The sequence below is a fragment of the Protopterus annectens genome, chromosome 4.part0 (assembly GCF_019279795.1).
Source record: "Protopterus annectens isolate FY-2018-M chromosome 4.part0, PAN1.0, whole genome shotgun sequence".
Taxonomy (NCBI): Eukaryota; Metazoa; Chordata; order Ceratodontiformes; family Protopteridae; genus Protopterus; species Protopterus annectens.
Genome location: NC_056733.1, coordinates 1,089,730,122 through 1,089,742,687, shown reverse-complemented (window position 1 = coordinate 1,089,742,687; position 12,566 = coordinate 1,089,730,122). Strand labels below are relative to the sequence as shown.

The window sequence follows — 12,566 nt, the reverse complement described above, 5'->3', positions numbered from 1 at the left end:
AGTGTGGTTTGTTATACTTTTGGTAGGTATAGCAGCCTCTATACAGCCATTTACATGGTTGCACAGGGTTTTTGTGAACAATTCCCCATAGGTTGCTATGAACACAGGTTCAGAGGGGCACTGAATTTTAACATACTGTCACTTAATAGGATGTAGTTTGCTTTAGAATAGTTCCTAACTGTTACAGGTTTTACTGGGCGTTCCATGTTGATCTTTATTTTGAGGGAGATAGCTATGTGATCCAACTTCACCTGTGATAATAAGGCAGTGAGTACTAGATCCAGTATGCCTGAGCCTCTGATTGGTGTATGCACTATCTGGTCAAGGACATTTGTGTTAATAAAGTATAGGAAATGTTGTGCCTGCAAGCTGGAGACAGTGCATGTTCCCCAGTCTATACAGAGGTAGTTGAAGTCTCCCATGAATAGGGTATTTGGCTGGATGGTGTGAGTGCCTGCAGCAAGTTTAGGTATGCGTTATGGGATTCTTGGGGCATAGATAATGAAAGCTTTCTAAGAAATGATAAGGGACTATATCTATGGTGATTTGTATGTGGATTAACTCTACAACATCGTTTTTAACCAACCTAGAGGTATGCTAATGTAGATCAAGACACCTTTACCTCTAGTCCCCATCTGCTTGGCTGATGGCTTAAATGTGTGGAAGGCACTGACGCTTTGCACTGCCACAGTACTTTCTGTGGCTCTTGGTAATAGCACAGATGTCTATATTCTACAGAGTGAATAGAGCTTGTAGGTTGTGGAATTTTTTTGTTAAGGCTCCTAGCACTGAGCAGTAACATCTTTCGGTTCCTTTGGGTATTATTTACTAAGTTGGTAGTTTTGTCAATTTTTCATTTCCTAAAAATGCTCCAACATGGTGGATAAAGTTTTAGCCAATATCTGGTAAGTGCAGCTAAATTATAATGAACATATTTGAAATACAGATTCAAGCACTTTGCTAGTAAATCTGCACTCTGTTATAAAGATGAAAAGGTTGCTTCATTTGTAGAACTAATTAGTAATTGCATTAAGCTGTGGAAAAATAGAAATTTCAAGTTCATCTCTGACTGTGTGTGCCATAACTTAAAAACAAACATGCTGGTCAAGTAAAAGGCAGCAGGAGTACATTTTTATATTTCCTTATGCCTTAAGAAGAAAATGAAGTGGTTGCCTAATGATGAGATGGTAGGATTGCAGAAGAGGATAACATGGATACATGCTCTGAAAATGATGAAATATTCTCATGAAAACCATAAAAAGGAAGAGTCAATAGCAATAGGCAATATTTAGCTATTTGTGAATATATATAGATATATACATATATATATATATATATATGCATACACACACACACACACACACATATATATATATATATATATATATATATATATATATATATATACATATATATATATATACAATAATAATATATAGAAACTCAAGACCTTTGTGGTAATCCAGTTCAGCCTGTTATTTTATCTTAGTCATTTGCTTTGAAGTTTTTCCAGAAATCTGACAGATGGCCTCACAGTACCAGTGCCACTTATTCAAAAGGATAATAGTAGCAATATAATAATAATAATAATAATAATAATAAAAATAATAATTTTAGTAATAGAAGATTTCGAGTCATTAAATGACCAGGATAAATTGTGTGAAGACCCAGACCGCAACTAGCTTACAAAATTTTACTAAACGCGTTTTCATCGTTTACACCGCAAATTAATACTGCTGTTTTTTCCATTGGTATTGCACTACATACCCCACTTCCATCTTTGCTCTTCTGGCTTGTTGCATTTTGCACCTGAACGTACCAGCCATGAACTCTGAAGTCAGTGAAACAATTTTTATTTATTCCCTCTGCTCCCTCACCAACTGGAAGCGATGAATTGTCATTCTCAGATTTAGAGACCGGGTAGGACTCATAGTAAGTACCAGAAAGTCTTCCCGAATTAGAAACATCAGTAAAATCTTGTAATAGTTCGGTATTTGGCTCCACTGAAATATTTATTTTATTGCTGTCAAATGCATCTTCCCAGCATACAGCCGGTCCGTAGTCCAAATGTGGAGCCAATAACATGTGGAATTTAGCTATAATTGTTATAATTAAAACAGCAATAAACAAAAGGCTAATGGCAACCAAAGCAATGATCAAGTACATGTTTAAGGGGAAATTTTGTTCCTGGATGATGGTATCTTCGTCAAATTCTGGGATAACTTGTGGAAGACTGTCGAACAGTAATATGCCAATGGCTACCGTAGCAGACCGAGGGGGGTGGCCGTTGTCCTTTACCTGCACTATAACCTTTTGCTTGCTAGAATCTGATGTTTTAAGGGTGCGTAAGGTTCTGATTTCGCCGGTTTGGGGTTCAAGGCTGAATAGTGTGGGATCACTGCACTGTAAGAATTGATATGACAGCCAAGCATTTTGACCAGTGTCTGCATCAACAGAAATAACCTTCGTTACCAAATATCCTGCTTCGGCAGAACGTGGTACCAACTCTACTGGCACAGTGCCATCATTTATAATGGGATGCAAAAAGACTGGATCGTTGTCGTTTTGGTCAACAACAACACTATTTACACTGACAATACAGCTCATGGGTGGATCTCCGTGATCAGCAGCTTGAATCCGGATATCAAACGCTTTGAGTTTTTCGTAATCGAAAATACTTTGTGCATATAGATTCCCAGTCTCCGAACTTATTACTACATAATGTTCCACAGGCAGATCATTGATTTCTTTCTCCAAAATAGAATATGTAATTTTCCCATTATCGTTTAAGTCTTGGTCAAAGGCGTTTACTTGGTACAAGAAATCTCCTGGTGAATTGTTTTCTGGTATGTATATATTAAAAGAGTCCTTTAAAAAATAAGGTGCATTATCATTAACATCAGAAATCTGGACAAAAATATTTTTTTCAGTTGAAAGTGAAGGAGACCCTGAATCAGTGGCAAGAACCGTGATATTGTAAAAGGGAACATTTTCTCTATCTAACGGCCCTGCAGTTGCTAAAGTATAATAATTATCAAACGACTTGAGCACAAATGGAACATTTTCTTGTAATTGACAATGCACTTGTGCATTTAATCCAGAATCCAAATCTCTTACTTCGATAAAAGCTACAATAGTCCCAATAACTGCATCTTCTCGGACGGGACTAGAAACTGAAGTTAGTAATATTTCTGGTGCATTATTATTGATATCTATTATTTCAACCAGGAGCTTACAATATCCAAGCAGTGGGGTGATTCCTTTGTCTGAAGCTTGAACGTACAGTTGATAAAACTTCCCCCCTTCAAAGTCTAAAGCACCTTTCACTCTAATTTCCCCAGTGGAGGAATTAATTCCAAACAGTTGATCGTGCTCACTAGGTATATTGCCCTTAAATGAATATACTATTTCTCCATTTGTGCCTTCATCTATATCCGTGGCTGTAAGCCTAATAACCAAGGTTCCTACATGCACTCCTTCGTTTACACTAGCATTGTAAACTAGTTTCTCAAAACTAGGTGGGTTATCATTGGCATCCAACACATTAATAACGATTCTAGATGAGGCATATCTTGCAAAATCGCCAGCATCCTCTGCAAAGAGATAAAGGTAATGTATATATTCTGTTTCTCTGTCTAGAGATTTATTGAGTACAAGCTCAGTCACAGTGGCACCGTAACTCGAATTTCTGATATCTAGTATAAAATAATGATTCGGGTTAATCCTATAGTTACATTCTGCATTTGAGCCCACATCAAGATCATAGGCACTCTCAATAGGGAACCTTCTTCCTGGAGAAACTGATTCTGAAATATTAAATTGTACTTCTTTAAATGGGAACACAGGCGAATTGTCATTTATATCTTTTACTTCAATTTGAATATTATATAATTCCAAAGGAGCTGATAAAACGATCTGAAGTCCAAGAAAACAAGGAACCGTCTTCCCACAAATACCTTCTCGGTCTATCCTTTCATTAACAAATATGTCTCCGTTCTCTAAATTGATAGCAAAATACTGCTTACCTCCCTTAGAAATAAGACGGAATTTTCTAGAAGACAATCCTTCCAGGTTCAAATTCAGATTTTTAATAACATTTCCAATGAGGGCACCTTTATGCATTTCTTCCGGAATAGAGAATCTAAAGTCTGCCGAAATAAGACCCAGGCTATACACAAAATACAGCGAAAGACGAAGAGATAACATTATTGCCAATGCCATATTCCTTGCAGCCTTAAATGATTTTATATCACGTCCCTGTAAGCAAGCTCTTCACCCAGTGTTTTTAAATACTGGTAAAATAATTTAAATGTATGCTTATATTCAATATCGAGTTGAATTACTCCAGATGAAGATACAGAACCCCGATACAACCACGGACAATAATGGAGTCCTTCTTATCCTGTAAAATAATCTGGGTGGTGTATTATGCTTGGGTACACCTTGGTAGTGGGCAGCGACACCTGGCAGTCTTGTTTTGCAATAGCAAGCATTAGCTCAAACCAGCAATGCATTTTTACAGCACCGACAAACTAAACTGAGCTCATCTTAATGAAGAAGATATATCAGCTTATACTTTTATTTCCTCCCACATTTCAAGGACAAGCAGTATGTGGATTGGACACTCTATAGAGTGTATGGTATGGAAGAACAGCCATAAAGCTAGTCATAGTGTCATGAACCTTGGCTCTAGATGACTGCCACTGTTGAAGTGGCACCCATAGTTCTCAACTAATCATGGACAACTCCAGAAATAATTAAGGACAATCAGGGACATTTTTATAATATTTGTATTACTGCCTTGAGACATTGACAAATTAAGAGAATGTGTGAATTATTACCCATTTTCTGAAGTCAAAGAAATCTATAACTATTTAATTATTGTCATTGTCTATATTGTCATTCATCACCTTTTCTCCAAAGGTGACCAGTTTTAGGTGGGATTAAGAGGGACAGAGCTAAAACTTGAGTCAAAATTAGGGAAGTCCCTGAAAATTAGGGACGGCTGAGAGGTAAAATGACACTCCTACCCCATATGCAAAAATGGGAAGGGGCCGGGGGTTGTGAGCAGATGGACAACAGTCTTTGTATGACTCTTCCACATTTCCTGTATGATCCATAAGGTAGGAGGCAGTCTGTATAATATATTCCAGTTTGCTGCACTTTATTTGAATTATGTGCATATACCGGCTATAATGTGTGCATGCGTGCGTGATGTGTGTGTGTGTGTGTGTGTGTGTGTGTGTGTGTGTGTGTGTGTGTGTGTGTGTGTGTGTGTATTAAATAAGGTCATAATTCTTTAACTTCAGAATCGGTGTTGAATATGATGGTAGAAATAAGAAGAAAGAACAAAAGAACTAGAAGATTAATTCGTTCAGCAGTGTTAAATATCAGAACTAAAATTCCTTTTTAAGTGATTGGGTTTCTTATAATTATTCGCATTAATAGTGTCATTATTATTATTAAATGGTGCCCCTGAAATTCTGCAAACATGGCTTTTAAGATTGCAATTAATTTACCTGTTAAAAGCTAATTTAAAATGGCATGTCTTATTTTCTTATGAGCACAAAATGTGCAGCTAAAATATGCTATACAGGAACATCCGATTTCTCTCTCCTTCCACCAGACAAACGCTTGCCACTACCTATCTACTCCCCTCACTAATGTATGGCGCTCCTCTACTAACTAACTTATCTGCCACACTCACTTCAAAATTGGAAGTCTGTTATAATAAGATTTCTAAATTTGTCACCAAAGCCAAATACTCCTCCCATCACTGTATTGCCCTTAATTTGTAACACTGGCTTGAGCTCTCCAACCATCTAGACTATCTTCAGATTACCACAGCCCACAAACTAATCTTTCAACCCTCTAAGTACCCTGCTCTATGCAACATCCTTCTCCCCTACACCCCTCAGAGAACTCTCAGATCTACTCACCAAAACCAAACTGGTGTCCGAAAACCCAATCGCCCTGCTGGTCAACTCCTGCTATCCTTTTCCTTAGCAAAAAAAATGGAATTCTCTTCCTTCCTCACTAAAGACCTGTGCAAACTTTGAAAACTTTAAATCTCAGTTACATTCCTACCTTTACTCTAACAGAAAATGCAACTGCATTCTCCCCACCTAGTCCTATAATTCTCTGTCCACCTCTAAACCCCTCTCCAGCTATGATTACTAGCCTCTCTAGCTATGATCTATAGGCTACCACACATATGTACATATTGTAAATATCAAATTTATACCATGTACCTAAGAATTTACACCTGTTCTCTAACATGAAATGTAACTGTAAATTGTTCATTAATAATATTGTGTATGTATCTAAAGGTAACATGAACCTAAGAAATTCCACCTGCTCTCTAGCATGAAACATAATTGTAAATTGTTCTTCTTTTCTATATTGTATCTGTATCTAAACTTTGTAACATGGAGCTTTTCTCCCCGGACCTCCACTGAAAATGGGCTCCCTGAACCCAGTGGACATCCCCGGTCATCAAACTGGAAATAAATAAATAAAATAAATAAATTTGCAATAATAATGCAGAAAGTTTCCCCTAAAAAGTTGAATACAATGGAGAAGCTGTTATTTTGTAGTGCTTGTAAAATACGGTGAAAAGTCATGTTTACATTCTATTGTATGTTAAAATTGTTTGTATCTTGTTCTTTGTAATATTAGAACTATTTTTCTGTGTATTTACAGAGCTTAACTTTACTAAATGTTTGAGTTATGCCTGTAATGTATGTTCAGCATTTTGTTCCCTATGTCTTTCATTGGTGAAAATTTTTATTACACAAAAACACTAGTGCAAATGTGGCCTTGTTCAGCCCCAGCCAATGTGAAAAAAAAATCAGTTAGATTAATAAAACACTATCGTTACAAAATACAAAAGAACATATATGTTCAGGTGAAATATCAGTACATATTTAGCCACTATTGCATTATGTCATGTTGTACACCACAACAGAAATATCTCTGCAAATGTGTTTTTTTTGCTTACTGATATTAAACTCATAAATTACAGATTAGCTTAGGTGAGGAAAATATCAGGAGTGGAACAATTGCTGTGGTGAAATCGATCCCTAAACTGGAGTATTGTGCCAAAATCCGAGTGGGCCAGAAGTATAGTGGCAAGTAGTATAATGGACAGTGAATGTAAGGGAAAAATTATTGACTAAGACCAAGTTGCATGAATATAAGTGAAGAGTCATAGTCCATAGGAATATACTGAGCGAACAATGACCAGTGCCTTTATAAGCCAAGCCATGCAATCCAACCCAATTCTGTCCCTATGTATGATGGAGGTTTATTAGGAGAAGGTATGTTAGGAAGTTTACAGAGTTATATAGTGGAGTATGCTAGTCTGGGCATCACTATCTGCCTCTGTCTGTAAGAGACATGGGGATCAGACCAGGGGTGAATTTCTAATTTCCCATCCATTGGTCAAGGTTACACTTAAATAGGGTTAGGGATGGACTCTGCTTCACATTGATGGGGGAGCCTGTTCCAGAGCATGTGGAACCTCTGAGACAAATATCTGTCTCACCAACATGTCTTCTTTATGTCACAAGCAAAATTTCAATCCTTGTATCTAGTGGTTCCGATGCTGTACATTTTGTGGATATGCAAAAGGTCCATCAGAGTTGGATCTGAGGATGCCTTGTATGCCAGGCATAGATCACTGCTCAGTAACCTGTATGAGACAGAGTATAGAGACAGGGTTTTTAGGTGATCCATATAGGACAATATGTTTATACCCATGACTCTCCTGGTAAAGAACCTTTGCTGGAGTTTCAACTGTGGTATATCTCTGGTAAAGTGCATGCCAAAGGGTTCATTATACTCAATGATGGGTCTGAATAAAGTGGCATTATTGACTTCCTTGGACCTGGATGCCTTGTCCTTACTTATAAGTTGGGTAACAGAATTAGGTTAGATTACTGTAATCATGCATTCCCAGATTCCGGATTACCATCTAGAATCTTAGGAGTGTCTTATCAATGGAGTATTTAGCCTATGTATCAGTTGTCCCAAAAGGCACTACATTGCATTTCTTGGCATTGAGTTTTAGTCCATGACATTGGCACCTGTCATTTGCCTGTGTTAGGCCATCTTAGAGAATGTTTGTGTCATGGAGGAATCTATGATAGCTCTCAATTTGCAGCCAGCTATGAATCTGTTCAGCCAAAGGTCCTTGACATTAGCTGCTAGAAGTACATGCCAAATAGGAGTGGTTCCAGCATGGAGCCCTGAGGTACCCTACTGGTGACAGGCCTCTGAGTGGAGGTGGTATTGTTAATCCTGACTTCCTGGGTCTGGTATGTAAGACAGCTGGCCATCCAGTGATTTATGTAGGGGTTTATACTCCAGTTGATGAGTTTGCCAACTATACTCATTTGGGGTATTATATAAAATACCTTAGTCAGATCCATGTAGGTGGTATGCACCATTTTCCCCTCATCCATTGCCTTGGTGACCTTCCCAAAGATGTCCACCAGATTTAGTAGGCATGACTTTCCCTTTACAAAGCCATATTGGGTTGGGTCTACTGTCTTAAGGTTGTTTATGTCGTTGTTGATCATTTCCATGATAATTCATTCTATGGCTTCACATATTAGACTAGTCAGACTAATGGGTCTGGAGTTTTCATGGTTGGTTGATTTTCATCCCTTGTCAAGTGAAATAATCATAGCAGTTCTCCATTTTCATGGTACAAAGCATGTCTTCATGCTATAGTTGAACAGTGAGAAAAGTGGTCCTGATAGGTCATGTTTCAAGCTATTTAGGAGACATCCCAGGATATTGTTAGGGGATCACTGATGCTGTGTTTTTGGTCTTAGTGAGCACCACCAGGACCTGCTCCTTGTTAATAGTTGGGGGGGTGTTATGTTAGCAGGTATTTTATGGAGGAGGCAGAGAGGGAATGGGGGGGTGAAGGTTTAGCTGAATTTGCTAGCCAATAAACTGGCAACTTATATGGTGCAGCAGTGAGAACAATGTTTTCCTTCACCTGCTGCACAGGGATTGTAAGAAGTCCCTGTATGAAAAGTATAAGGGCCCCTTAACAATACTGGTACATATAACTAGCTTGCCAGGTTGTTGAGTAATGTGACTGGTATTATCCACTCTGGTGACCAGTGGAAGTACCTGGGGAGATGCCACTCATATCTTCTCTAGAAATGGGGGAAAAGACAGGGAGTGGGAGCTATATTATTATTATTGTAAGAATTCTGTTATTGGTTTGGCACTGCACATTTCCATGATAATTCATTCTATGGCTTTGCATATTAGACTAGTCAGACTAATGGGTCTGTAGTTTCCATGGTTGGTTGATTTCCCCCCCTTGTCAAATGAAATAATCATTGCAGTTCTCCATTTGTTCCACTGTAGAAGGTGAGCCAGAGCTACCTCTCAGGATGAAGGGGCAACGGCCTCTCTTCTGACTGCAGTGTATATGGGCCTTCCTGGGTAACCCAGAGGAAAGTGTAGAGGCTAGTGTAGACTGAGATAGCCTGGTGGTTGGATACCTGTACTGACACTCTGTATCATCTCCTTTTGTGTCTAAGGGTCATGGGGTTGTCCAGCCTTATCTTTTGGGCAGCCAGATGTGGTGCTCACCTATGATGTCAACCACAGAGTGACTGATCTCTGGGTGGGATCTCCTCTGTATGCCTCATTTTGCTTGTCATCTTTTTTGTCCCCTCCCATCTTTGTTTGTAGTTCAGTACCCTCATCACCAGTTGCTTGCCCCCTGTCAGTCTGCATCTGTCTATTGTTGTTCCCCATCCTGTGTCACTCACTCCCCTTTCTTTTTCTGGGATATATATATGGATATACTACTTTTGATTGACAGCACATTTGATCGAAACTCATTTGATTGACAGCACATTTGATCAAAAACCAGTATTCATGGCAATTAACAGGAATTTGTCCCCCTCCCCAAAGTTGTGCGACCCTGGAGTTGATATATAAAGGTAAGGGGGGTGTGGGGGGCACAGTCCTTTAAAAGAAGAAAATAAAAGAAAATGTATATATTTTAAATGAAACACACACACACACACCCACACACACACACACACACACACACACACACACACACATGCACATGCGCCCACACGGATTCACTATACAATCTTGAAATACTGAAATGTCGAATTTCAGTATTTCGAGACTGAATAGTGGAAAACCCACATACACGATAACCCATAATTACGAATACCACAACCGCGACCATTCACACACACACACAAACCAGCACATAATCACACACACATACACCTACCTAACTAAAGAAACATAACAACAGACACAAACACACCTAACCTACCTATAAGCAGGGGGAAAAGCCCCCCTGCACCCCCCACACAACCCCTACTTATATATTCTAACTCAGAGGTCGCACTAAACACACAAACACACAAAAAGCACCACTGCACACACTCACACACACTAAAATCCCTACCCAATATCCTCAAACACACAACACTTACCTGAAACCCCAGATAAATCCACAAACCGTACCACACATCAGGAATGCGACACCACGATAGCGGTGGATTTGACATTTGTGGATTCGACACTTCCACATTCGGCATAGTGCAGTTTGGGGTAACTGCACTTTCCACTATTCGGTCTCGACGTACTGTATTTTGAAATTTCAGTACATCGAAATTGTCTAGTGTATCCGCCCACACACACACCCACACTGTCCTGGTCCCATCTGCAGCCAAACCTCATTTCAATATGATGATTTAAGATCAGTCTGGAACTAGCACATAATCTCATCATGTTATAAGGTGCTAGCTACAGTGATTCTAAGTGATGTAATAATTTCCAGACTGTCAATGCCAGATAAGTGAGCTCTGCACTATAATTTAAAATAAGAATCTGCCAGTAACACCTGCTTCCATGCCACCCTCCTACTTTAGCCGATGTTGGTCAGTGAAGACAATCTGCTAAGTTTCCATCTAGCTACCATATATGTACCCCCCCACCAAATGATTAGTGCTGTAGGCCATGAGGCTTGGTAAAAGGGAACAGCAGAAAACAGCTTCTGTTTAATTCTGTTCTCACCAGTGAAAGATTAGCCACTTCAGCTGTATGTATAGAAAAAAAAATATTCTGATCCAAAGAATGAGAATTGCAAATGTAGGTGAAAAACTTGTACAGATAATGAGATGAGTGAGACTAACTAAATGTATTAACTGCAGATTATGTACCAACGGGAAATAAAAACAGTAAAGATGGTAGAAGGAATTCATGTTCAAATAGCAGAACAGATTTTATTGATTGTAACTGCTCCATTTTCTTGAGTGTAGTCAACTGACTGAAACCTGAGAAAAAACAACCTTTGCACTTTTGTTACTATACAGTGTAAAGCAATTGTGAAAGCTTATATTTTTTACTGTGTTTTAGGCCTTAAGTAATTTCTATGTGTTTGATTTCAGTGTTTGTTTAATAGCTGCTATTATATGCATGTGAATACTGTTGCATTTTTCTGAAATTTTTCAGTCAGTATGTTCCATCTGTTCATGGTTCTTCTGGTTATAATTGAATATATCTCAATTCTTTATGTACATTGTGCTTAAATTCTTAACAGAACTCTTCTCCATGGCCTCCAGTGAAAAGAGGCTTTTTATAACCCACTCAGACCTTCACAATAAAACAAATGCAAATAAAGAAATAATACTGGCAGAACACCAGACATGTCTATGGGTAGTCATAACAATAAACTTTACTTATAACGGTGATCCATTAACTTTTTTTTTTTTAATTTGTCAAAGAGCATGGGGCGGGGTCAGAGACATGGCAGTAGCAGGCATAAATATATTGCTATGGCCATTATTTATTTACATTGCTTCATGAGTGCACATTCCTGGAAGTGGACAAACTGTATGTCTTTTGTGAGTGGGACACAATGTGTAAGATAATGCAGTGGACAATTAAAGGATGACTGTGAAACAATTACTGATATTGTTTGCTGGTGATGGGGCCATATATATGCATCTGACAATAGCAAGATGAAATACATTACTGTAACCATTCTTTTGTTTACTTGCTTTCACAATCAAATGCTAGAAGGTTATACAGAATGTGGCTATCATTTGGGGTTAGGAAACAGCTTTGTATGAAAGCAGAGGGGAGTTATATAATCACTGTTGAATTAACTTTAATATGATTTTTAGAATACTGTACACTACTTTCACCATTATGTCTATCACTTTTTTATAATCAGACATTTGAAGTACACACATAAAGTGTTTTTCATGGGGAGGTACATGCTATGTGAGAAACCAAATGGCAATGACATGCTCACTGATAACTGATAGCTGTTAAGTGATGTGTCTTATTGGGGGTGGTGTATGAGTTTGAAAGCAACAGGCTAACATGCATTACTGTGGACAAAAAATGTTTTTGTCTTCTTCACAGTCAATGAGGTCATACCCTATCAAAGCGGAAACATTATATTGAGAAAGTATGCATGCAAAAAGAGCAGACGCTAGTTTCTATTGCTGTAAGCACAGTCAAGACACAGCCCATGTTTTGTTTATCTGACGGTTAGCTAT

General features: G+C 38.4%; 1 protein-coding gene across 1 annotated transcript; it reads right to left on the bottom strand.

Annotated features, from left to right (window-relative positions):
• Positions 1-1,683: 1,683 nt before the first annotated feature.
• Positions 1,684-4,358, bottom strand: LOC122800397 (protocadherin alpha-C2-like). Its single transcript, XM_044069846.1, has one exon. It carries the CDS (start codon positions 4,219-4,221, stop codon positions 1,684-1,686), a length of 2,538 nt encoding a protein of 845 aa, XP_043925781.1. The 5' UTR covers positions 4,222-4,358.
• Positions 4,359-12,566: the final 8,208 nt, after the last annotated feature.

Coding starts and splice junctions, on each gene's coding strand:
- LOC122800397 (XM_044069846.1), bottom strand. CDS start 4,221: ATGGCATTGGCAATAATGTTATCTCTTCGTCTTTCGCTGTATTTTGTG.